This window comes from Balaenoptera ricei, chromosome 16 (genome assembly GCF_028023285.1).
Source record: "Balaenoptera ricei isolate mBalRic1 chromosome 16, mBalRic1.hap2, whole genome shotgun sequence".
Taxonomy (NCBI): domain Eukaryota; kingdom Metazoa; phylum Chordata; class Mammalia; order Artiodactyla; family Balaenopteridae; genus Balaenoptera; species Balaenoptera ricei.
This window is the reverse complement of record NC_082654.1, coordinates 42,657,877-42,685,728: the sequence shown is the minus strand read 5'-3', so window position 1 is coordinate 42,685,728 and position 27,852 is coordinate 42,657,877. Positions and strand designations below refer to the sequence as shown.

General features: G+C 35.2%; 1 protein-coding gene across 1 annotated transcript in view; it reads left to right on the top strand.

Moving 5' to 3' along the window:
* PCDH15 (protocadherin related 15) overlaps positions 1 to 27,852 on the top strand; it is a 748,372-nt gene that overhangs the window by 286,530 nt on the left and 433,990 nt on the right. Inside the window, exon 4 of the mRNA XM_059899155.1 lies at positions 20,477 to 20,596. Within this exon, the coding sequence (XP_059755138.1) occupies positions 20,477 to 20,596 (120 nt within the window). The remainder of the gene's footprint in view (positions 1 to 20,476; positions 20,597 to 27,852) is intronic.

Genomic DNA, 27,852 nt, shown 5'->3' with positions numbered 1-27,852 from the left:
TGAGACACAGAAGTAGAGAAAAAACGTATGGACACCAAGGGGGGAAAGTGGTCGGGTGTAGGGTTGGTGGTGTGAATAATTGGGAGATTGGGATTGACATGTATACACTGATGTGTATAAAATTGAATACTATTAAGAACCTGCTGTATAAAAAAATAAATAAAAAAACATGTCAAATGTAGGCTGTTAACATTAAACACAATTAAATTTAAGGATTCAGAAGTCTTACATAGAGAGAGAGGAACTGCAAGATGGCTGAGGAATAAGATGTGGGATCACCTTCCTCCCCACAAATACATCCAAAATACGTCTACATGTGGAACAACTCCTACAGAACACCTAGTGAATTCTCACAGAAGACCTCAGACTTCCCAAAAGGCAAGAAAATCCCCACGAACCTGGGTAGGGCAAAAGAAAATAAACAACAAAGACAAAAGAATAAGGACAGGATCTGCACCTCTGGGAGGGAGCTATGAAAGATGAAAAGTGTCCACACACTAGGAAGACCCTTCACTGGCAGAGACAGGGGTTGGGTGGGGGGGAACCTTCGGAGCCACGGAGGAGAGCTCAGCAACAGGGTTTTCAGGGGGAAGAGCAGAGAGATTCCCACACAGAGGATGGGTGCCGACCAGAACTCGCTGGCCTGAGAGGCTTGTCTGCTCACCCGCTGGGACGTGTGGGGGCTGGGAGCTGAGGCTCGGCCTTCAGGGGTCAGATCCCAGGGAGAGGACTGGGGTTGGCTGCATGAACACAGCCTCAAGGGGGCTAGTGCGCCACAGCTAGCCAGAAGGGAGTCTGGGAAAAAGTCTGGAACTGCCTAAGAGGCAAGAGACCATTATTTTGGGGTGCGTGAGGAGAGGGGATTCCTTCCCTGTCTGCACACAGAAGGCAGAGCACCACCTAAACAAGTTCCAGAGATGGGCACGAGCCTCTGCTATCAGCTTGGACTCCAGAGATGGGCATGAAATGGTAACGCTGCTGCTGTAGGCCACCAAGAATCCTGTGTGCAAGCACAGGTCACTATCCACACATCCCCAGGAGCCTGGGCAGCCCGCCACTGCCAAGGTCCCATCATCCAGGGACAAGATCCCTGGGAGAACACACAGTGCACCTCAGGCTGTTGCAGTGTCACACTGGCCTCTGCTGCTGCAGGCTCACCCCTCATTCCAATTTTATCTACTGTACCCCTCCTTCCCCCTGGTATGAGTGAGCCAGAGCCCCCTAATCAGCTGCTGCTTTAACCCTGTTCTGTCTGGGTGGGAACAGATGCCTGAGGGAGACCTACATTCAGAGGTGGGGCCAAAACCAAAGCTGAACCCCAGGAGCTGTGCCAGCAAAGAAGAGAAAGGGAAATCTCTCCCAGCAGCCTCAGGAACAGCGGATTAACTCCCCACAAACAATTTGATGTACCCCGCATCTGTGCAATACCCGAATAGACAACGAATCATCCCAAAATTGAGATGGTGGACACTGGGAGCAACTGTAGGCTTGGGGTTTGCTGTCTGTGACTAATTTGTTTCTGATTTTTATGTTTATCTTAGTAAAGTTTTTAGTGCTTGTTATAATTGGTGGATTTGTTTATTGGTTTGGTTGCTCTCTTCTTCTTTTTTTATTCTTATTTGTTTATTTTAATAATTTTAAAAAATATTTTTAAAATTTATTATTACTTTTTATTCTTTTTCTTTCTTTTTTTCTGCCTTTTTTTCTGAGCCATGTGGCTGACAGTGTCTTGTTGCTCCAGCCTGGTGTCAGGCCTGAGCCTGTGAGGTGGAGGAGCCGAGTTCATAACATTGGACCACCAGAGACCTCCCAGCCCCATGTAATATCAATCAGCAAGAGCTCTCCCATAGATCTCCATTTCAACGCTAAGACCCGTCTCCACCCAGCAGCCAGCAAGCTCCAGTGCTGGATGCCCCATGCCGAACAACTAGCAAGACAGGAACACAACCCCACCTATTAGCAGAGAGGCTGCCTAAAATCATACTAAGTTCACAGACACCCCAAGACACAACACCGGATGCAGCCCTGCCCACCAGAAAGACAAGATCCAGTGCCACCCACCAGAACACAGGCACAAGTCCCCTCCACCAGGAAGCCTACACAAGCCACTCAACCAACCTTACCCACTGGGGATATCCACCAAAATCAATGGGAACTACGAAACTGCAGCCTATGAAAAGGAGACTCTAAACACAGTAAGGTAAACAAAATGAGAAGACAGAGAAACACACAACAGATGAAGGAACAAGGTAAAAACCCACCAGACCAAACAAATGAAGAAGAAATAGGCAGACTACCTGAAAAAGAATTCAGAGTAATGATACTAAAGATGATCCAAAATCTTGGAAACAGAATGGAGAAAATACAAGAAACGTTTAACTAGGACCTAGAAGAACTAAAGAGAAAACAATGATGAACAACATAATAAATGAAATTAAAAATTCTCTAGAAGGAATCAATAGCAGAATAACTGAGGCAGAAGAATGGATAAGTGACCTGGAAGATAAAATAGTGGAAATAACTACTGCAGAGCAGAATAATGAAAAAAGAATGGAAAGAATTGAGGACAGTCTCAGAGACCTCTGGGACAATATTAAACATACCAACATTTGAATTATAGGGGTCCCAGAAGAAGAAGAGAAAAAGAAAGGGACTGAGAAAATATTTGAAGCATTTATAGTTGAAAACTTCCCTAATACGGGAGAGGAAATAGTCGATCAAGTGCAGGAAATGCAGAGAGTCCCATATGGGATAAATCCAAGGAGAAACACGCCAAGATGTATATTAATCAAACTATCAAAAATTAAATACAATGAAAAAAATATTAAAAGCAGAAAAGAAAAAGCAACAAATAACATACAAGGGAATCCCCATAATGTTGACAGCTGATTTTTCAGAAGAAACTGTGCAAGCCAGAAGGGAGTGGCAGGACATATTTAAAGAGATGAAAGGGAAAAACCTAAAACCAAGGTTACTCTACCCAGCAAAGATCTCATTCAGATTCGACAGAGAAATTAAAATCTTTACAGGCAAGCAAAAGTTAAGAGAATTCAGCACCACCAAACCAGCTTTACAGCAAATGCTATAGTAACTTCTCTAGGCAGGAAACACAAGAGCAGGAAAAGACCTACAATAACAAACCCAAAACAATTAAGAAAATGGTAATAGGAACATACATATTGATAATTACCTTAAATGTAAATGGATTAAAAGCCCCAACCAAAAAGCATAGACCGGCTGAATGGATACAAAAACAAGACCCATATATATGCTGTCTGCAAGAGACCCACTTCAGACCTAGGGACACATACAGACTGAAAGGGAGGGGATGGAAAAGGATATTCCATGCAAATGGAAATCAAAAGAAAGCTGGAGTAGCAATTCTCATATCAGACAAAATAGACTTTAAAATAAAGACTATTACAAGAGACAAAGAAGGACACTACATAATGATCAAGGGATCAATCCAAGAATAAGGTATAACAATTGTAAATATTTATGCACCCACCATAGGAGCACCTCAATACATAAGGCAAATGCTAACAGCAGTAAAAGGGGAAATCAACAGTAACACAATAATAGTAGGGGACTTAATACTCCACTTTCACCAATGGACAGATCATCCAAAATGAAAATAAATAAGAAAACACAAGCTTTAAATGACACATTAAACAAGATGGACTTAATTGATATTTATAGGACATTCCATCCCAAAACAACAGAATACACTTTCTTCTCAAGTGCTCATGGAACATTCTCCAGGATATATCATATCTTGGGTTACAAATCAAGCCTTGGTAATTTAAGAATAGTGAAATCGTATCAAGTATCTTTTCTGACCACAACGCTATGAGACTAGATATCAATTACAGAAAAAAAAAACTGTAAAAAATGCAAACATATGGAGGCTAAACAATACACTAAATAACCAAAAGATCACTGAAGAAATCAAAGAGGAAATCAAAAATTACCTAGAAACAAATGACAATGAAAACACGACAACCCAAAACCTATGGGATGCAGCAAAAGCAGTTCTAAGAGGGAAGTTGATAGTAATACAGCCCTATCTCAAGAAACAAGAAAAATCTCAAATCAACAACCTAACCTTACACCTAAAGCAGTTAGAGAAAGAAGAACCAAAAACCCCAAAGTTAGCAGAAGGAAGAAAAAGAAATAAAAGGAATCCTAATCGGAAAAGAAGTAAAACTGTCACTCTTTGCAGATGACATGATATTATACATAGAGAATACTAAAGATGCTGCCAGAAAACTACTAGAACTAATCAATGAATTTGGTAATGTAGCAGGATACAAAATAAATGCACAGAAATCTCTTGCATTCCTATACACTAATGATGAAAAATCTGAGAGAGAAATTGAGGAAACACTCCCATTTACCATTGCAACAAAAAGAATAAATTACCTAGGTATAAACCTACCTAAGGGGACAAAAGACCTGTATGCAGAAAACTATAAGACACTGACGAGAGAAATCAAAGATGACACAGATGGAGAGATATACCATGTTCTTGGATTGGAAGGATCAACGTTGTGAAAACGACTATACTACCCAAAGCAATCTACAGATTCACTGCAATCCCTATCAAACTACCAATGGCATTTTTCACAGAACTAGAACAAAAAATTCACAATTTGTATGGAAACACAAAAGACCCTGAATAGCCAAAGCAATCTTGAGAAAGAAAAACAGAGCTGGAGGAATCAGGCTCCCTGACTTCAGACTATACTACAGAAGGGAACCCTCTTGCACTCTTAGTGGGAATGTAAATCGATACAGCCACTATGGAGAACAGTATGGAGGTTCCTTAAAATCTAAAAATAGAACTACCATATGACCCAGCAATCCCACTACTGGGCATATACCCTGAGAAAACCATAATTCAAAAAGAGTCATGTACCACAATGTTTATTGCAGCTCTGTTTACAATAGCCAGGACATGAAAGCAACCGAAGTGTCCATTGACAGATGAATGGATAAAGAAGATGTGGCACATATATACAATGGAATATTACTCAGCAATAAAAAGAAATGAAATTGAACTATTTGTAGTGAGGTGGATGGACCTAGAGTCTGTCATACAGAGTGAAGTAAGTCAGAAAGAGAAAAATACCGTATGCTAACACATATATATGCAATCTACAAAAAAAAAAATGGTTCTGATGAACCTAGGGGCAGGACAGGAATAAAGATGCAGACATAGAGAATGGACCTGAGGACTCGGGGAAGGGGAAGAGTAAGCTGGGATGAAGTGAGAGAGTGGCATTGACATATACACACTACTAAATGTAAAATAGATAGCTAGTGGGAAGCATCCGCATAGCACAGGGAGATCAGCTCGGTGCTTTGTGACCACCTGGAGCAGTGGGATAGGGTGGGTGGGAGGGACATGCAAGAGGGAGTGGATATGGGGATTTTATGTGTACGTATAGCTGATTCACTTTGTTATACAGCAGAAACTAACACAACATTGTAAAGCAGTTATCCTCCAATAAAGATGTTAAAAAAAAAAAAAAAGGTAAACATGTAGATACCCTGTGACTCAGCAGTTCTGCTCTTGTGGTCCATATGTCCACCAGATAGCATGTATAAGGAGATTTGTTGATGATATTTCCATAATAATCAAAAACTGGAGACAACTCAAGTGTCCAACTATGATAGAGCCGGTTTAACATTTTTTAAATTGCATTTATCTTTAACAAAATTAAAATTTCTCTGTGTTTCAGTTTCCTCATGTAATAACTGGGAATAAAAATATTAGAAACCTACCTTATAGGGTTTAATGAATACATGTAATAAGTCAAAATAGGAAAGAAAAAAAAGTCCACAGATTTTAGTGTATAGCACCTCACCTATATATTTTATAATTAATTTAAAAAGACAGTTTGAAATCAGTTGATCACTTATTTAAACCTGATATTATATATGGATATATATACATATATATGTGTGTGTGTGTGTGTATATATATATATTTGTTTATTTTATATCTACCCTGTTAGAATTGAATCACTATTAGAGTTAGCACTTTGTTTTGTTATTTGAGTAGAACAGTACCTGACACATTGTAGGAGTTCTATAAATAGACTTCTCAGTGAAGCAGAAATGGAACAATCATGAAACAGGAAAGTATTATTTAACATATATATTCACTTTGATTTTTCCTGAGATAAGAATGATTTAGAAAGTAAGAGTTTGTTTTGAGTTAAATTTGAGAAGCTTATACATGGGAAGTATTTTAGAAAGGAGTAAAAGCTTTCCAGATGATTGTGATAAATTATATAGGGTGACACAACAGTGATGACAAAAAAAGAAACCCATTTTTTTGTCTTTTCTTTTAACCTGGTAAATATGAGCTATTTGAATTATGGTACTGTTTACATAGCTCTAGGGGGACGTTACGTATTTATGTGAATTATAGCTCTTTTTTCATAACTCTAGGGGCAAATTATGTATTTATTTGGATATGACTATTACGCTGCTTAAGAATCTTTACCATACTTTTCATGTCCCAGAAAAACTAGTCATATTTATTAAGTAAAATTAATATGACTCCCCTTAGTCCAAATGTCTTTTTTTCTCAACAAGATTTTTCTACATGCACAGTTTTATGAAGGTCAAATGCAAGGGGTACCAAAAGAATAACAGTCAATTTAATAAATTGTGTTTGATCAAGTTCTCTAAGTTCTTAATAGTAGGAAACTTTAAAGGATGCTTCATAAATCTAAATTTAAAATGCCATTTACAATTTAGGAAGGTAAAGGTTAGCAGTTGAAACAACCTTGGGTTTCAGGAACAGTCAAGTTGTTTCATAACTGTTGATGTTACAAGTATATCACAAATTATGTCCTGGTTAACATCTTAGAAGTCTGTAAACTTTAGATTTTGAATAATTTTAGTATTTATTTTTCATCTTGGATTTTTTCACATGCTCATTAGGAACTAACTTGACACCAGATTAATTTAAAATTTGTTCTTATCTAAAATTAGTTCACAGATTTCTGCATAGATCTTTTTCCAATTTAGTAGCATCATATCTCCTGATGTTGAATGGAATCAGGACAGATTACAACAGTATTGACAGATTAATTCTAACAATTATCATTTATGAATGCTAAGTGTTTTCCATGGAACATCTTATTTAAAACTTACTTGTACCTACACACAGACTCAAATTATTTGTGTGTATTGTTTTCATTTTACACAATAAAATGAAAAAGTACTAAGACAGAAAAGCATTTATTAATTTGCCCAAGATCTCATGGCTACTAAGTGGCAGATCTAAGTGAGAAACTGAGGCAGTCTCACTCCAAAACCGAGTGCTTGATCACCACATTGTACAAATGCATCAGGCAAGAGAATGACAGAGCTCAGATACATAAAGGAAGAGTAAGGAGTAAATAATACCATTAATCTGAAGAGTATTATTACTAATTTGAAAAAAGTTACACTTGCTTCTTTGGTCTAAATTATCATCTCGATTCACAATTTAGTAAATAATCATGTGCTAGGTAGAGTTTTAAGAGAAAGGAACACAGCCTTTGGAATATATATATTACTTTTTATAGAATGATTTTAAGTTCATGAAGAATTATAAAAGTAACCCAATGACGAGTATATCAAGATGAACATCTTGCCCAACTACATGTAGATTAGTGAGTATACCCTAGAGGTTATTTCATGGTAGCTGGTATCATATGCTGGTTTAATTAGAATTTTTATTTTACTTCAGATGTTGTTATATCTCTTTCTCCTGATGCGACATGATCATGTCTTTCAACAATACCTGTTAATAAGGTTAATATGCTAGTTAATTTTTTTTAAAAAGGGGCTCTGAAATGTTTTGATTTTTTCCCTAAGGTTTAAGTGAATGATTAAAAACATTTTAATGATCAAACCCATCAGCAGGAACCCAAAGCTGAACTTCAGCCAAATTAAACCATAGGAAAAGATGAGAACCTCTCTCTTGCTCTATTTTGTTCTCTCTTTTGTTCTTTCTCTCCTTCTCTCCCTCCCTCTCTCTCTCTTTCTGTCTCCCTTATTTTTTGGCTAACAGTTGCCTCAAGTGTATGTTATATATTTATAAGAACTAAATGTAATATAAATAAAGTTTTATTATCCTTAAAAATATTTTTATAGTAAATGATACGTTTAAGTCTTAGACTTTATTATAATGAAAATGATTATGGAAATGGTCTGTTTATGTTCACATTTTCTACCATTTTTGTAAACAACATCAGAAATAATTAGACCTAAATAACATTTTAATAGAAGTAATGGAGTTCCATATAACCCATATCCAAATTCCCCAATTCTTAATATCTTTCATTAGTATGCTGCATATTTTAACAACTACTGAACCAACAGTGAAACATTGCTGTTAACTCAAATCCATATTTTATTTAGATTTCCTCAGTTTTACTAGTCTTTTTTCTTGTCCCAGGACCCCATCTATGATACCATACTACTATCAGTCATCGTGTCTCTTTAGTCTTCTCTAGACTATATCAGTTTTTACTTTCTTTGTTTTTGATGACAGTTTTGAAGAGTACTGGTCAGATAATCTTTCTTTCTAATAGATAAATGAACAGATAAATAGAGATTTGTGTGTATACACATACATGCATATACACATATATATAAATGTCATACAGTATATTGCTTATTTGTATATGACAATATAGTCAAATATATAATATATCATATATAGATATATAACTATTTTTTAAAGTAAATTTATTTATTTATTTTTGGCTGCATTGGGTCTTCATTGCTACACGTAGGCTTTCTCTAGTTGTGGTGAGTGGGGGCTACTCTTCACTATGGTGGGCGTGCTTCTCATTGTGGTGGCTTCTTTTGTTGTGGAACATGGGCTCTAGGCACACGGGCTTCAGTAGTTGTGGCATGCAGGCTCAGTAGTTGTGGCTCGCAGGCTCTAGAGAACAGGCTCAGTAGTTGTGGCGCACGGGCTTAGTTGCTCCGCAGCATGTGGGATCGAACCAGTGTCCCCTGCATTGGCAGGCAAATTCTTAACCACTGTGCCACCAGGGAAGTCCCAGCTATTTTTCTATACCAATGAAGAGTAAGTTGCACATATGAAACCCCTTAAATTCTTAACATTTCATTGTGTATTTCCTAAAAACACAGATACTCATCTATATAACTACAATATAACCATCAAAATCAGGAAATTACATTAATGCAATATTAGTATGTAATCTGCAGATGCCAAATTTTGCTGATATTTTTTCCAGTAAAGTCCTTTATAGGTCAGAGATTCAACCTAAGGTCACACATTGCATTTAGTTGCCATGTCTTTCTATTCTCAATCTTAGTTCCTTAATATTTCCTTGACTTTAATGACCTTAATAATTTCCAGGAGTGGGACAGTTTATAGAATATTTCTCAATTTAGAATTACCTGGTATTTCCTCATGATTATAAATTTTGTTCAGAAATGCCACAAAAGTGATAGCATGTTCTTCATAGTATGTAACAAAAGAGACTCACAATATCAGTGTGTCCCATTTCTGGTAACGATAGCTTTTATCATGTTGGAAAGACAGTGTTTGCCAGGTTTTTCTATATTTATTCATTTTTTTGTACTTAATAATTAATAAGTAATTAAAACTGTTTTGTGGAAAATGACTTTAAGACTTTGTAAATATCCTGTTCCTCATCAAACCTTCACCTAACATTTTTATTAGTGATTTATGAAACATTGATTTGTTGAAAACCATTGATGAAAATGCAAATTACTGTGGTTGGATATATTTTCTTCCTTCTTCTCTTTGCCCCTTGAGCATTTACTGAGTGCTTTTTCAGACATTATGCAATACACTAGCAATAAAGTTTTGATTACTAATGAAAAGGTTAGCATGCTGAAATGGTGAATTTGGGGATTCATGAAATAATTTACTTGCTGAGAACCAACCTGTTTTCAATAGCAGTAATTATTTAATACAAGTTTTCTGAAACACAGGCACAAGCTAAATTGGATTTCTTTGTCTTTCTGTAAAATATCTCAAAAGTATTTTTCCTTAGGGCCAAACATAAATTATCTTTGATGTAATACATCATCCAAATTGTATCATTTCGGATTACTGTATATCTTGGTTCTGTTATGTGCCAAATTATATTTATTTCCTCTTTCATTTCCTTTTCTTCTCAAAAGTTTCTTAATAGCAAATTGCAAAATTTTTGAAATAATATATTTCACAGTGCTTGAGAATTAACACTTTGAAGCCAGACAATCTGTGTTGCAGCCCTTATCTACCAAATATTAGAAGTATGACATCAGGCAGAAGCTCTCTTAGCCTAGGATTCCTTAACTGTAAAATAAATATAACAAAAAATAATGTTAAAAAGTTGTGTTGAGGATTATAAGAGATAATGCTTTTAAAATACTTAGTATAGGTTCTGGCCATCTTGCAAGTCAACTCTGCCTTGGAAATATGCTTTTTAGAAATAGTTATATTTCTATAACTATTTTTTAAAACCAAGGGGTCTTCAAAATGAAATGCAAAAATAAATTTGTAAACAGGCAGTAATTAGCGGAACATTATTGAGAACTTCAGCTTTTTCTCACAATGGTGAAATGTCTCTGAATCTATTCAATTTGAGCTTTCACTTTCCTGCTCAAATTTTTAGTTCTGTGCTATTCTTTCACGTTTCATTGTGACTATATCATCTCTTTCCATTTAATATATGTATTTTTGAACATCTGTTCTTCTCAGAGCCATTCTGGTAGATCTAAATGCACAGATGGTCTCCATGATGAAGCATAACAGAAAGATTCCATATATAGTTAAGAATATTTTCTACACATTTTATATCTGTTTTCTTTACAATTTTTGGATATAATAACTTGATTTTTTTAACCAGGAAAGGTTTATTTTATTTTAATATATAAATAGTTTAAAACTTACAGGAACATTATAAGAATAATACAAGCTTTTTCTCCAAACCATTTGAGAGTGTTACTGAAAAGAGTCCTTCTTACCCCCAAATACCTTAGTGTGTATTTCTGACACATAAGGATATTCTCCCACATAACAGTACAGCCATCAGAAATCAGGAAATGAACACTGATACATTACTACTTCTGATCCATAGTTACCATTCCAGCTCCATCGGTTATCTATAATGTCTTTCTTTTTTTCCACAATGCATTAGTTATAAACATTTATTGAATTCATATTCTATGAAGATACCATCCTTGGCCTCAAGGAGTCGACTATATTAGTAGTTTATAATCTTTTGTTTTTGGTTTATAACATTATATATTTCATGTGTACAATGTTATATTTCGACTTCTGTATACACTACAGTGTGCTCACCACCTAAAGTTTAGTTTCCATCCATCACCATAGTATTGACCCCCTTTACCAATTTTGCCCTCTCTCTATCCCCTTTTTCCTTTGGTAACCATGACTCTGTTCTCTATATCTATGTGTTTGTTCTTGTTTGGTTTGTTCATTTTAAAATTTTCTTTAATATTTCATAATAAGGTGATTTTTTATATAAGTAAAACAAATCATTTTTTTTAGAAATATGGTCCATGGTATTGGAAACTTGACAAATATCTTTAACTACTCAAGGAATAAAAATCATGGACCTTTAGAGTCATTCCCATTCACAGAGTTTCTTTTAGAGAGTGCTAGCATTTAATCTACAGCACACAAAAACTTCTGAAGAACGAAAGACTAAGCCCTTGTTCCTTTTGCTTGTCTCTATTTTCCTCCTCCAAGGAATTAGGCACATTCTGGGAGGCAGGAGACGGGTAACAGAGAAAAAAAGGAGGATATTCAGAGAAGAGAAAAAGCACATAAAAATACATTTTCTACTTTAAGCATGTAAATGGGAATCAATCTTTCACCTGTTTTAAAATATTCAAGTATTCAACTATTCGACAACTTTCAATTTAATAAGTTCTTTCATATATATAGTCTCTCTCTGTATGTATATATCAATACATATGCACACATATATATTCAATTTAAGCTTAATTCAATTTAAGTATAATTGCTCTTCAGATTTTAGTAAAGATGACTAGAGCTACTTATCACTCTCTTTAATAATAATCCTTACTCTTATCTTAAAGATACTTGTCTACATGAATATTTTTAAAATTAAAAAAACAAATTTTTTAATATAGTTGTTTTACAATGTTGTGTTAGTTTCTCCTGTACAGCGAAGTGGAGTTCCCTGTGCTATACAGCAGGTTCTTACAAGTTATCTATTTTTTACATATTAGTGTATATATGTCAATCCCAATCTCCCAGTTCATCCCACCCCCCACCCGATGCTTCCCCCCCTTGGTGTCCATACATTTGTTCTCTACATGTGTGTCTCTATTTCTGCCTTGTAAACCAGTTCATCTCTACCATTTTTCTAGATTCCACATATATGCATTAATATACGATATTTGTTTTTCTCTTTCTGACTTACTTCACTCTGTATGACAGTCTCTAGGTCCATCCACGTTTCTACAAATGACCCAATTTCGTTCCTTTTTATGGCTGAGTAATATTCCATTGTATATATGTGCCGCATCTTCTTTATCCATTTGTCTGTCGATGGGCATTTAGGTTGCTTCCATGACCTAGCTATTGTAAATGGTGCTGCAGTGAACATTGGGGTGCATGTGTCTTTTGAATTATGGTTTTCTCTGGGTATATGCCCAGTAGTGGGATTGCTGGGTTATATGGTATTTCTACTTTTAGTTTTCTAAGGAACCTCCGTACTGTTCTCCATAGTGGCTGTATCAATTTACATTCCCACCAACAGTACAAGAGGGTTCCTTTTTCTCCACACCCTCTCCAGCATTTATTGTTTGTAGATTTTCTGATGATGCCCATTCTAACTGATGTGAAGTGATACCTCACTGTAGTTTTGATTTGCATTTCTCTAATAATTAGTGATGTTGAGCAGCTTTTCATGTGCCTCTTGGCCATCTGTACGTCTTCCTTGGAGAAATGTTTATTTAGGTCTTCTGCCCAGTTTTTTTTTTTTTTTAACATCTTTATTAGAGTATAATTGCTTTACAATGCTGTGTCAGTTTCTGCTTTATAACAAAGTGAATCAGATACACATATTCATATGTCCCCATATCTCTTCCCTCTTGCATCTCCCTCCCTCCCACCCTCCCTATCCCACCCCTCTAGGTGGTCACAAAGCACGGAGCTGATCTCCCTGTGCTATGCGTTCTGCCCAGTTTTTGATTGGGTTGTTTGTTGTTTTGATATTGAGCTGCATGAGCTGTTTATATATTTTGGAGATTAATCCTTTGTCTGTTGATTCATTTGCAAATATTTTCTCCCATTCTCAGGGTTGTCTTTTTGTCTTGTTTATGGTTTCCTTTGCTGTGCAAAAGCTTTTAAGTTTCACTAGGTCCCATTTGTTTATTTTTGTTTTTATTTCCATTACTCTAGGAGGTGGGTCAAAAAAGATCTTGCTGTGATTTATGTCATATGTTCTTCCTATGTTTTCCTCTAAGAGTTTTATAGTGTCTGGTCTTACATTTGTCTTTAACCCATTTTGAGTTTATTTTTGTGTATGGTGTTAGGGAGTGTTCTAATTTCATTCTTTTACATGTAGCTGTCCAGTTTTCCCAGCACCACTTATCAAAGCGGCTGTCTTTTCTCCATTGTATATCCTTGCCTCCTTTGTCATAGATTAGTTGACCATAGGTGCATGGGTTTATCTCTGGGTTTTCTATCCTGTTCCATTGATCTATACTTCTGTTTTTGTGCCAGTACCATATTGTCTTGATTATCTACATGAGTTTATTTTTAAAAATTTATTCAGAGGAAATGATTTTCAATATTAATTATCTAGCTTTCATGATAAAAACAGAGTCAAGATTTTATACACAGGTGCAAAAGCTATATTACGTTAAAGGGAAAATGAAGAACATATGTAATTCCTTTATTATATTTTCTTTTTGATTTCAATAAATCACTGCAAGATAATACCCACTGAATGTGAATTCAAGAATGTGTACTATTTTGTACTGATTCTATAAGTTTTAAGATAAACTTCAAATAGACATTTGATTTGGTTGAATTTTTGAATAAAACAAATGTTATATTAATGAGTTAATATAAAACCAACATAGATGTCATAGAAACAGTGATTTGGCCCATAATAAACTCTCAATAAATAATCACAGATTCAGAGATAATGCAATGTTGCAATTGTGAGAAAAAGCTGAAGTTCTCAGTAATATGCACCTGTTTACAAATTCATCACTCCATTTCATTTGTTGGACCCCGTTGGTTTTTAAATATATTACTATTTCTAAAGCATATTTGTAAGGCAGGGATGACATGCAAGAGAGATTCATAAAATTACTTTTTCAGAGAAGGAGGTTAAAGGCTGAATTATAGCCAAAGCATGAATGACTTCTAATTTGGAAAGATTATTTTTATGGAAGATGATCCTTACTTAGATCATGCAGTATAATTGAGAAGAGCCTGAAAATAAGTGCAGTGGCAGAAGAAGACAGTAACTAATCATTTTAAAATAGGTGTATCTTCCAGGACAACATAAGTTAGAGTTCAGGTATTTACAGTATCTTGTATAGATGACTATGGAAGCACTGAAATAATCTTCAAAGGATCATGGAGTATGATCAAAGTGCCAAAAGATATTATGGCCCCTGTTGCAGTTAAATCAGCATTTGTTCTATAAAGTGCTACACAGTAGCCATATAGACCTTGATGAATTAGAAAATGGGAGATGAATCTTTACCTGTGCAAAATCAAATACTCAATTTTATTTGTTCACTGTTGAGAAACTGGATCAGGAGTGTATTAGTCAACAGAACTGAGAGATACATAGATGATAGATAGATTAGATAGATAGATAGATAGGCTGATTGATTTAGGGATATAGCAAGGGAGATTGATTATAAGGAATTGGCTCACAAGATTATGGAGGCTGAGTGGTTCTAAGATTAGCAGTTGTCAAGCTGAAGACCCAGCTGGTATAGTTCTAGTCCAAGACCAAAGTCTGAGAAACAGGAGAATTGATTGTCTAAATTCCAATCTGAGTCCAAGTCTGAAGGCAAGAGAAGGCAGATGTCCTAACTTGAAGACAGTCAGGAACAGAGAGTGAATTCTTCCTTACTCAGCTTTTTGTCCTATTCAGGTCTTCAATGGATTAGATGAGGCCCACCCATGTTTGGGAGGGCAATCTGTTTTACTCAGTCTACCAATTCAAATGTTAATCTCATCCAGAAACCCTCACAGACACACCTAGAATAATATTTAACCAAATATCTGGGCACCTTATGGCCCAGTCAAGTTGACACATAAAATTAACAATTACAAGGAGGATGGATTCATGCTACAAAAATATAGGAGAAAATCATTTGTGTTTGTTCTTAAGAGAATAATTGGTGCAAAATGGCTGTCTAGTACACAGTAAATCAGATTACAATATTTGTAACTGAAAATAAACATGTATTAGTCCAATATAGACTTATACATAATCTTGCTCCACTAAAGACAATGTTTCTGTTTTGATAATGTCTATGAGTAGAAATAGAGCACCCACTACCATTGTTGGTGTTCTGTCATTAAATGATTATTATATGTAAATCATCATATAGTGAATTCTATTTCAGGTTATTTAATGTCCATGACCCTTCAGAAGTTCTGTCCTTTTTAGAGGGGAGGGGAAAACTAAACACTTGGATTCTTGATAAAGTATGTAAGAAAGTAATATCACATCAATTGCATTTTAAATTATTCCTTTGGGGTGCCTTTTTCTTGAGAAGGTTTTCAAAACTGGATAATATCATTTGTATCAATTATTTCCCAGTTCAAGTGGTGTTATTTTAGTTGTGCTTATTATAAAAAATACTTTTTTCTTCTGGACTCATGTACATTTTCTCTTTAATCATTAAAGCCATTGAAATCTATCGGAAGGCATTGGTTTAAAATACGTATAAAAAAACTATTTTAGATATTCAGAAATTATATATTTTAGCATTTTATTTCTACCAAAATGTCAGTTTTCATGTAAATATATTACATGAGACTCCAAGAAATATTCAATAGATATAAATGTCAGGAGATTATTGTTACCTATCAATACAAGGACACTGATGCCAGTGGCATTATCCTATCACTAAATATGTACATTTAACACAATATTATGATTTATGGAGTGCTTTCCAAGATTCATCCTTCTCAATATTTTCTTCAAAATGAACAACATACCATTTCTTTGCTGAATATAAAGTTGGCCTAGAGTGACATCAACATTATGGTAGTGTAAGATGTCCCTTCTTTAAGTCCCCACTTTGAACAAATAAAAATTAGCATCTATGTATGAACAAAAGTACCTCTGATGTAGTTGTGGGATCCAACACCATATGCAAAGAGACCTGGAAGTAGTTCTGCCCACCTGTGCATTGGGTAATAGGCAGAGAGACCTTGGTTTGGAATTTGAACTAGCAGAAGCCATTGAACTGGCTGAACAGTGAACTGGCCCCAACTCCTCTGGGTCATGGTCTGGGGAAACCTGGGTAATACTGACTTGGGCAGACACCCATGGATGGAAGAGACTTTGTAAAAGTCCATTCCTCTCGAGGAGAGATTCCAGCCCTCTGTTGTAGCAACATGTGCGGAGCAGGTGTATTCATACAAGGTTGAAGAAAACCCCAGATGTAAGCAGGACCAAGAAAAATATCTGCAACTCAATGACAATTACAAAAGATTTGAGGAGGTATCTGCTACATCAAATGCGAAAGCAGCCAATGCAAATCTCCAGGAAACATAAAGAATCAAAGAAATATGTCATCGCCAAAAGATAACAATTATCCTACAGTAATCGAACTCCAAAACATGGAACTTGGTGATTTACCTGATAAAGAATTCAAAATAACTGTTTTGAGAAAACTAAATGAGCTACAAGAAAGCACAGAAAGACAATTCAGTGAAATTAGGAAAAGAAGACATGAACAAAATGAGAAATTTAACAAACAGATTGAAATCATAAAAAAAAGAACCAAACAAATTCTGGAGCTGAGTAATTCAATCAATAAAATGAAAAGTGCAATATAGAGCATCTACAGTAGAATAGACCAAACATATTAAATAAAGTGTTTTTAAACAGAAACAACCATAAAACAAGGTTATGTATTGATTTGTTGATGAAAATGTTGTAACCAGAGGCTTGCGGGAACTTAATCCTGTATTCCCCTCAGCAATGTAATAACCTTGAATTCCCCCTAGGAGCATTGGTTCAGTATTTGTTAATTCAGTGTTCATGGTGTCTTTATAGTACAGAACTACCATGGATGATGAGAATCAACTATATTTATATGAAACTGTGAATACAATGCTTCTGTGGAGAAATATTGCAAGTAAGATTAGTAAGGAAAATTTTCTCTTTTTTTAGGTTGGCTCAAGCAGCTGTGGCTCACAGGATAATCAATTAACTGAGAACTGCTCACCTTTTACATTCAAATTTCTCTTATGCATCTTCTTGAAATATTGAATTTTCTGGCTTTATTTTCTTTAACTTATGTGTGCATTTATGCATTTTTCTGTATTTTCCCAGTAGTTATATAAAATCATTTGTGGAAAAAGACATGAACTAAATAAGTAAGTGACACCCTCAGGCAGGTGCCCAAGCTGATAATCATCCCATGAATAGAATGCCCTTCAGAAAACCAAATTTATATTTCCGAGACTTGTTGAAATGTTAAAGGACACAGAGCATGACCATCTGTATGGCAGATGTGCCCTGAAAACTGTGAATAATAATGTATAGGGCAACACAGGTAGAACAAACAACCTGACTGTCCTCTGAAGATTTTCAACCTCCACATAATATTTAGAAATTTGGAAAGCACTAGAGTGCCATGTCTCTGTAATAAGAAGAAGAAGTAACAGTGATATGTGTGTATTTATATATGTAATATGTGTATGTGTACATAGATATGTACATATTTTTGTTGGGTATATATATATATATATATATATATATAAAGAAAATGAATGAAATAAGTTGCTGAAATCTATTTGTTAAAACCATTTTGCATGCTCTCTCTTTTGCTTGTTTGCATCTGGTATAGGCCATTTCATTGCACCCATTTTACTCTTGCCAGACCTTCCATATTAAAACAAAATGCCTTAATCCTCTTTTTTCTTAGCTATTTCTCTTATATTAGCTGCAAAGATTCCAAACACTAGCCTATATCTGAACAGGTCCACCATCCGCGTGGTAGATAATGAATAAATGTGTGTAGCTCAATTACGGATCCATTTTAACGTTGCATTTGACATGTGTATGTCTGTGTGTAGATGTTTACTTATTCCAGTAGTGAAAATGAACAATCTGTGCTAAGATGTTTTGGCCTAAATGTACATTTGTACATGTGGAAGGGAGCAAACCTCACTATAAAATGCTGAACTAATAACTTGATATAGTACTTGAGTCCTTTGCTGTCAACAGCTAAATACCACATTTTTAAAGTTGGGGCAGAAGTCTATTTTCAAAAATTTCAGACACCTATTGTTCAAGTTTTTTGGTTTGTTTACTTTCTCTTTTGCTTGGTTTTAATTTTTTAATTCAGCTCTGTGGCACAGTTATTTACTTTGGCAACAAAGATCTTTAAATACTCTTAAGTTTGTTTTATTAGATATCTGGAAACAACTTGTTGCCATTCAATTTTAAATTTTCATAATTTAAAAACCAAGGCACAACTACATAGGAGTGGGTGAATTTTTATAAGAGAGAATGATGTCTTTGGGGACAGGGATTACATTAAAAAAATATTAAAATGTTGGCTTGGAAGCCTTCTTGTTAACTAACATTTCCAAAGGTGTGCCCGTGTTCGTATATGTGCTGTTAAAACCATCTCCTCTCACTTTATCCTCAGTTCTCTTTGAGCTGCAGAAAGTCAGTTTGCCTTTAAAAGCTGCCTGCCAGGAGAGCTGACTTTATAAATACGCTACTTTGTACTCACGGTTCCCCAAAGCATGGGCTCCCCAAAGCACAGTTTTAAAATCACTTCTTTAATCATAATTGTGTTATTTTTCTAAATCAGAGGTTGCAAACTCCTGTGGTTGCTGTGTCAAAGGATGTATGGGGGGGCATTAAATTCATAGTTTAATTCTCTAAAACCTGTTGCTGACTTTAGAACCAAGAGATTTCTTATAAAATTAGAACATTAGAAGATGTAGCAACATTGGCTCCATATTTCACTATGGCAAGAATTTGCTGAGGCTGAGTAGCAGCTACCATTTTAGATGGGGAAGTGTTCCCCAGTTGCCACCATTCCCATGAGATTTGCTTCACTCTTTTACATTGCCTGATATCCCTGCAGATATCTGGGTCTGTAGCCCCTGAAAATAGAAGTAAATGAGATAACTCCTTCTTTTTCTCTCTGAAACTATTTCTCCATGAAGGAATCCCATTTAAAACCTAACAAAACATATCTCAGAATAAAATTTAAAAGTCTATGTTCTGTAGAGGCACAAAGCTTATGTTTATTGACTAAATTCATTTATTCATTGTGACAGTGTGATGATTAAGGAAGTAAAGTATAAAATATAAGAGTAACGAAAAGGGTGCCATGTTCTGACGTGGGGTAGGGAAATTCTGTCAGGAATGGTTTAGAAGAAGGCAATACTTAATTAAGTTGAAATGTAACTAATGAGAAGAATCCCAGCTAAAGCTTGAAGACTGGGGACTCTGGATGTAGGAATACAAAGACCTACAAGTAAGAGAAAACAACAGTGATTCTCTGTTGGAGATCAATAAGAAATAAAGCTAGATGCTCAGGCCAAATGTGAAATCATGGTCTTATATGCCATTTTATGTTTTGTTGTTGTTTTAATCCAAAATGAAAAGATATTACCATCTCTCCAGTTCTGTCACTCGACGGCTTTCTACTTAACCGATACTACAAGCACTAAAGAAAATCCCAGCTTTCTCTCTCCTCTGATAGACAGGGAATCCATTGTCTCCAACTCTCTTCCTTAAATTTGCCACTTGCATGTAATTGCCAACTGGATTTCATTGATCTCTCTGAAATGGTTTTTGATTTTAAAATAAAGTAACTAATTCCTTCTTACAGTTTAAATCCTAGTTTGTAGATAAATTAATGCATCAAGGTTTTTTTAAGGAGCAACAGCAGATGCATTTCTCCATAGGAGCTAAGATGCTAATGATCATAAATTGGTCCAAATGCACTTCACACTGAATCAGGGCCTTTTATATCTTCATCCAAAGCAAAGGACCATGACGTTGGAAATTTCAGACTTTATAGGAACTCATGTGTTTGCAAGTGTTCTTTTGAAATGCTTCAGATCTCTGGTTGTGGGCAGCTGCCTGCTTTTTTCCTTTGTGTAATAAATGTCTGGTTTTTGTGCCAGAACACTTCTGGTGTGCTGTTGATCAAATGAGAATTGACAGTTTTTCTTTTGTTTCCTTTTCAGCTCACTCCAGTTGGCACCACAGTATTTACAGGATTTTCAGGAGACAATGGAGCTACAGACATAGATGATGGCCCAAATGGACAGATAGAATATGTTATTCAATATAATCCAGATGATCCGGTATGTAAATATCTACTTGCAATGTGAGTTCACTCTAAGGAATAAAATTAATATTTACTTCAGCTGATATTTATTATATTTCTCTATTGCTCAGCTCCTGGAACCACATTAGTAATTATACTATTATTAATAACTATCTCAAAATTATATTTTAAAAAATATTTGTGCTATACTTATAAAAGCTAGTTTTTGGTGAGTTTTGTAGGTAAAAGTTTAAAATGTATTCATAGGTATAATATGTCATTTTTATTAAATTTCCATTATGTTAGTGGACTCCTAAGCATTCTAAATAAATCATTGGACATGATATTACCAATGTGATGCTTATGCTTTATGGAACTTGCAAATTAATACCACCACTGCCCCTTCTCCACCAATGAAACCTGAGGTAGAGAAGAGGGCAAAGCCTCTAGCAATAGGTTTTTCAGTTTTTGGTTTTATTGCATTAGACAGTGGGGCTTCTACATTGTGCCTTAGGCTGTGAAATTATTTTTCCCAATGATATAGTGTATGTAACACAAATAAAATAAGAATTGTCTTCTTGAAGCTAGAGCTGGAAGTCCTGCCTGCCATCTTTCCCTTCCTCTTTTCCCGGAGGCAGCTTCTCAGAACACCAAGGGCTCCCCAAAGCATAGTTTTAAAATCACTTAAGTGACTTTTTAAATCAATGCTTCTCCTTTAGGTCTAATATTAGGAATATAAAAGTGGTGAAGTTAACATTGTATCTTTGTTTTTAAATTATATATTTCTTATATAAGCTTTAAACAATCAAAAAAAAAACCTGTTGAACTTGCAGAGACTAAGAGCTCTCGATATGATCTACCTCACAAGTTGACTGTGAGAACTAAGTGAATTGTGAATGCATTTCCTCATCTTATTCTCACAAATCGATTAGTTAGTAATAGTATCTCTATCACATAGGAGCGAACACAGGTTCATAGGTGACGTGACTTGCCTGGTAACACACACCCTCCTCTAAGCTGGAGAGTCAGGACTCGATTTCAGAGTAATATGTGCTCCACTCTTCCTCTGTTGTGCTCTAAGAAAATAGTTGCAGCACTTGAGTTAAAATTTTCAAAAAAATTTTAAAAACAAAACAAAAGGCCCATGGGTATAGCAGGGTCAAGGGAAGATTTGGGGGGGTTTTGTTTTTGTTTTTCCCCTAAAATGTATGCCTCCACATGTTTATAGACAGAGGTAATGAAACCAAGAGATGGGGAGATGATGAGAATGTGACAGAAAAGGACAATAAGTATGAGGGGTTACACAGAAGTCGAATGGAAAAGATCAAAGAAACAGCAGAAGGGAAAAGGGCAAGAGAAACATTTTTTTTTAAATAGAAATAGGCAGCTGACTATACAGAATATTTCTAAACCATTTATTTTCTTTACTATTTAGATTTTTTAAATAATTAATTGTATGTGTGTGTCATGTATCTAGCTTACATTTTATGAAGGTCATTTCCTAATCTTTACTCCTCAAGCTGTAAAAATGAAACTCCAAGAAAGTATAGAATGACCAGGCCATGTATTTTAGGGAAATATTTATTACATTGCATTAAAAAAAAAAAAAAAAAAAAACCTACCCAAGGATTAGATATAGTGGGAGACAGAAACGTATTACTTGGAATGTATCTTTTAGAAGTTTTGTGAGGCTGAAATTCCTTGTTAGCTATGCAGTAATTCCTTCTGAATGCTTCCCCCTTTCAGAGATTTCTGGGCTTGGCATGAAATATAATATGTACCTTTTACTATCTACAGGTTGAATAAACCAATCATTCACATGCAGTTTCCAAATTGCAAAAAAGAAAAAAAAATGTACTTTAGCAAGCTAGCGCTACTATGGAATAACGAAAGAAATTCTCTGGGCATGGTTCTAATTCAGTGAGGCAAAAGAATAAGACATCATGACGGCACTTAAGTTAGGGTATATTGGAAGAGAAAGCATTAACCAAGTCACATCCTTACAGAGAGAATCCATCTTTAATCATCATAGAGAGTTAATGCAAACCTCAATGCCAGTTTCTTCTCTTATAAAATCTCTGAGAAAGAGCTATCTGATGCTTTTTATATTCTTAAATTGTTAAATCTCTAGAAATTCTGCTTATAATTAATAGCATCATAATATTATCCTTTTTTAATTATTATTTCTTTTATAAAATTATAATAATATATATTAATGTATATTAATATATATTATATTATATTATTATATATTATATAATTATATATATTAATATATATAATAATATAATATTATATTATTTCTTTTTTTTTAAATTTTTATTTATTTATGGCTGTGTTGGGTCCCCGCCTCTGTGCGAGGGCTCTCTCCAGTTGCGGCAAGCGGGGGCCACCCCTCATCGCAGTGCGCGGGCCTCTCACCATCGCGGCCCCTCCCGTTGCGGAGCACAGGCTCCAGACGCGCAGGCTCAGCAGCTGTGGCTCACGGGCCCAGCCGCTCCGCAGCATGCGGGATGCTCTCAGACCAGGGCTCAAACCCGCGTCCCCCGCATTGGCAGGCAGATTCCCAACCACTGCGCCACCAGGGAGGCCCCTAACCTGCTTATTTCTTAGAGTCAAAACAAACTTGTATGTATTACAAATATATGTAACCTGAAAATGTGGCCCCCTCTGGCTTTTGCAACCACAATTTAAAATTTCTTTAAAATTAGTCTCACACTGTATGGTAAATAGTAAAAGGTGTAGATTGGTCTGTTCTACTTAAAAATCTCAGGGTATTTTTTTTTTCCGGGGTATTTTTTGTTTTGTTTGTTTTCCATCTGATGCTACGTTATTCATTAGCAGAAATCGCAAATTAGTGACCTGGAGTTTCATTCAACTCACAAGATTTTGTTTGGCCACAAATTATTTTAAATAATTTCTGAGCCAAAATCTAAAAATCATGAAATTTCACATTCAAATTTAGTTTTCTCTTCTCTCTTAAGAAATAGATGGATGACAACCCTGGTCCTGATTTCCAATAAGACAGCATCAGCTAGAGTTGAATTAATGTTTTCCCATTAAGCAAACTTCTGTCACTCAGACAATATATGTATATCCATTTTTACTCTCATCACTTCACCCATTTACATTATCCAAGTCATCCTTGTAGAAATTTACAAATGTAACTTCTGCCTTACTGTAATACAAAGTATGTTTTAATTAATTCTTCGCATCACTTTAAACACTGGCCTCTGGTGTTTCTGATAAGAGAAGACAATGGAAATTTGAATGATGTTTCCAGTATGTAATGTGCCATTTTTCTTTGACTGTTTTCAAGATTTTTATTTTAATTTTGAGTGCTTGGCAACTTGACCATGGGAGCATGCCAATGTATAGTTTTCTTTGTAATTGTCTTTTTTTAAGGGTTTTGCTGAACTTTAATCTCTGAATTTGTCTTTCACCAGTTAAAGAAATTATCAGACACTATTGTTTAATATTTTCATGCCATTTCCCTGACTCTTCTCCCTCTGAGACTCCAATTACAGGCATATTAGGCATTTAAATACTGTTCCATAGGTACAGGCTCTTTTCATATATTTTCAACATATTTTAATCACTTGGTTGCAAGCTGGGTGTTTACTATTGATCTATATTCAAAGTTACAGTGTTCTCTGCCATCTCCATTCTATTCTTAAAACTATCCAATGTATCCAATTGTCTTTTTTTATTTATTATTTTTTAAATTTCAGATAGTATAATCTTCAAGTCTAAATTTTCCATATTTTTATAGTTTTTATAGTTTGTAATTTTTGGTGAGTTTCCCATCTTTTCATTTATAGAGAGCATACTGTTTTTACGCCTCTAAACATAGACATGGTTATAATAGCTGCTTTAAAAATCCTTGTCTGCCTGTCTAACTTTGGTCTTCCATTGATTTTCTCTCTTCTTGAAAAGAGATCACATTTTCTTGTTCATTATATGTCAAATTGTCTGGACTCTATCCTGGATACTGTGAATGTTGTATTGTGGAGAGACTCTTGATTCTATTATACTACTCTGAGGAGATTTGTTTGTTTTTAATTTTAGCAGAGAACTTGGTTGCATTCAAACTGAAAGCTCTTTCTCTTGGGTGCAGTTCAATTTTCAATTCAGTATATGTATTTTTTCTTAGTTGATCTGCTTGTAGTCGACCCCATACAGGTGTGGTTTCAAGATCAACTAGAGATCTGGACATAACTTATGCATGAAATTTTGTTCCTTCCCTTTAATATCCATCCCCCCTCACTTTCTGTCAGCTTTGGTTGTCCCAGAATCTATCCCTTTAGGTCAGAAAGACTTCAGGCTTTCTATCAGAGTTTTAACTGCCCCCTTGAGGTGCTAAATCAGCCTTCCCTCAGGCCAACTACCATAAAACAGGAAACTCACCCATGTTGTCTTTTCTTTCAAGTGTCTAATCTCCTCCAGAATATGCCTGCTTTTCTTATCTCTCCAGGGATGCAGGGATGGCAGGTATTTTTGTTTGTTTGTTTTGTATTTTGTCCAGAGTTCACAGGTGTTAGTTGTGGGAAGATTTAGTCCAGTGGGTCTTAGTCAGCCATATAGAAACAGAACACTTTATACCCAGTGAGTTTCTTTCTTCAATATACCTTTAGAAGACTAGTACTCTTACTCATTTTTGCTTCTGAACCACATTTAGGGCTTTCCTAAATATTACGCAATAGCAGCAATGATAGAAGTATTTCAAAATTTTAACAGCAAAAAAAGAACATACATTTATTTATTCCATGATTGTGCATCTACAGTGATAAATTGTCAGCTAGTTTTCCACCAGCACTATTTTGTAACCAGAAACACTGACATTTCAAATCAACTTCAGGATGGTTTCATTTATCTCTCTCCATTAAAAAAGAGGATAACTCTTTCCAACAAAAGAACATAAGTGAGGATACCCTCATATTAATGTGTTCCTAAATATCAGAGAAGTAAAAATATAATATCACTTAAAATTATTGACTCATCAAATGTAGTAGTTACCAATTACCAGTACTATATGTCACCACCAATCCTTTAGACAAGGCTTGGTGATTAGCATAATGTATTAGTTATCTACTGTTGGATGACAAGCTTAGTGGTTTAAAACAACACACTTTCATTTTGTTCAGTTTCTGTGGCTTAAGAGTCTGGACACAGCTAAGCTGAACAGCTTAGGTTCTCATGTGGTTACAATCTACATGTTGCCCAGATTAGTTCTCATTGGAGGTTTGAGTAGGGAAGAATCCCCTACCAAGTAGACTCAGACTGCTGTTAGAATTAATTCCTTTATTGTTGTAGGACAGAGGGCCTTGGCCTCTTGCTATATGTTGGCTGGAGGCTGCTCTCAACTCTTAGAAACCACCCTTAGTTCCTTGACTGCTTACTTCCTTAAACCTTCAAGGAGAGTATCTAGAGCTAGTCTGCAAGATGGAGTCTTATATGACATAAGGTAGTCACAAGAGTGACAGTTTATCACCTGTGCCATATCCTATTGGTTAGAAGCAAGTCAGAGGTACTTCCCATGCTCAAGGGGAGGGGATTACACAAAGGTATGAGTTGCTTATCAGCAAGTGGGGATAGAGAGGGCTCCCTTAAGAATCTGTCATACCTACTATAATGTTCAGCATTATTATCATCATTTTGAATGTCGTATAAACTGATCTACTTTGGAGAAGTCTTTTGAGTCTTTTTGTTTAAGTTTGTGGGAAAAAAAATAGAGGAAATGAAAGTTCTATTTTGGTTTTAGTAGAGGATAGATTGAAAATAATCATTTGTATTATTAGGATCTTTTTTACCATACCTATATTTCCTTTATGATGTAGATGAACAATTATACTAGGAGATGTGGAATAAATAAGAATCAGACACTTTTACTATCCAAAATAAAATTTAAAAAATTAAATTGCCAAATGTTGTAAACTCTTCACTGAAACAAAGCACTTTTATTTAACCTATTAACAAAATCAGAAGAGTTTAAATTGCACTTTTTTTTTTGCCATTGTTATTATTGAATTTTATCTAGAATAAAGAAAGAAGAAGTTTGGGGATGAAGAACTGCTTAACTGATTAACCAAATTTAAAGTGAAAGCATTTGTGTTATTTTCCAAAACTTTCTGGCTCTTCCTCTTTTTGGAGACATGCCAGAAGTGAACATTTTTGGGTTGGAGAAAATTACTTGCTCTGGCTAATGAGATACAGGCCCAAAGAATCAAATACAAGTCACCATTTCCCCTCCCACTGCTGCAGTGATTGGAGAAAAACATGTTGAGGTGAAACATGCATTAGCCCGAGTCCCTGAATGAAAACATAAACAGAGCCCACTTGCTGACATGTGTTAGTGTAGATATGTAGAATGGGTAAGAAATAAAAAATTCTTATGTTAAAAAATTCTGTTAATTTGGGGGTTTTATTCTTGCATCATAACCTATCCTTTCTCGTCCGATATTTTCAGATGAAAATAATTTAGTAAATACCTCATTATTGGCATCTGCTAGAGAGCGAACTAAGAGGATTTGTACTATGCTCATCACAGTTACTGTGAAATTCTATTTTTTTGTGCCTTCATGGTAATAAAAAGTAAGGCCATCTATAATACACTGAACAAATTATATTTTAAAACATGAAAAGAAAAGAAAAGAAAGGAAAAAGAAAGATTCAGGAAAAAAAAGAATAATTTGTCATCACGTATTGTGTGGAATTTTTCATTTTGGGGAGTTTATCTTATTTGGAAAAAGGAAATTATTAATATAATAGGTATCATTTAGATATTTTATTTTTTTAATTTATTTAACACCTTTATTGGAGTATAAATGCTTTACAGCGTTGTGTTAGTTTCTGCTTTATAACAAAGTGAGTCAATTATACATACACATATATCCCCATATCTCTTCCCTCTTGTGTCTCCCTCCCTCCCTTCCCATCTCACCCCTCTAGGTGGTCACAAAGCATGAGCTTTGTGAACACTTGTGTTTACTTAGGTCATTGCCTGAAGTCCTTATTTGTGTAAAACTTTGAACCCAGGTTGTTTAACTGTGAGTCTGTGACATTTTAAATTTACAACATTTGTACTTTTGAAGCCAAATAGAAACTTCTAAATACAATTTCCTACGAAATTGGTTAGAAGAAGGTGACATGAACTGCACTGTAATCTTTCCTTTACCCCTAAATGTGCATATACATATTTGTGTGTGTTTATGTGGCAGGGAGGAATGAGTGTGTATGAAGTAGAGAAACAATTATCAGAGTGTTGGTATTCTACTAGGAGCAAACTAATGTTGC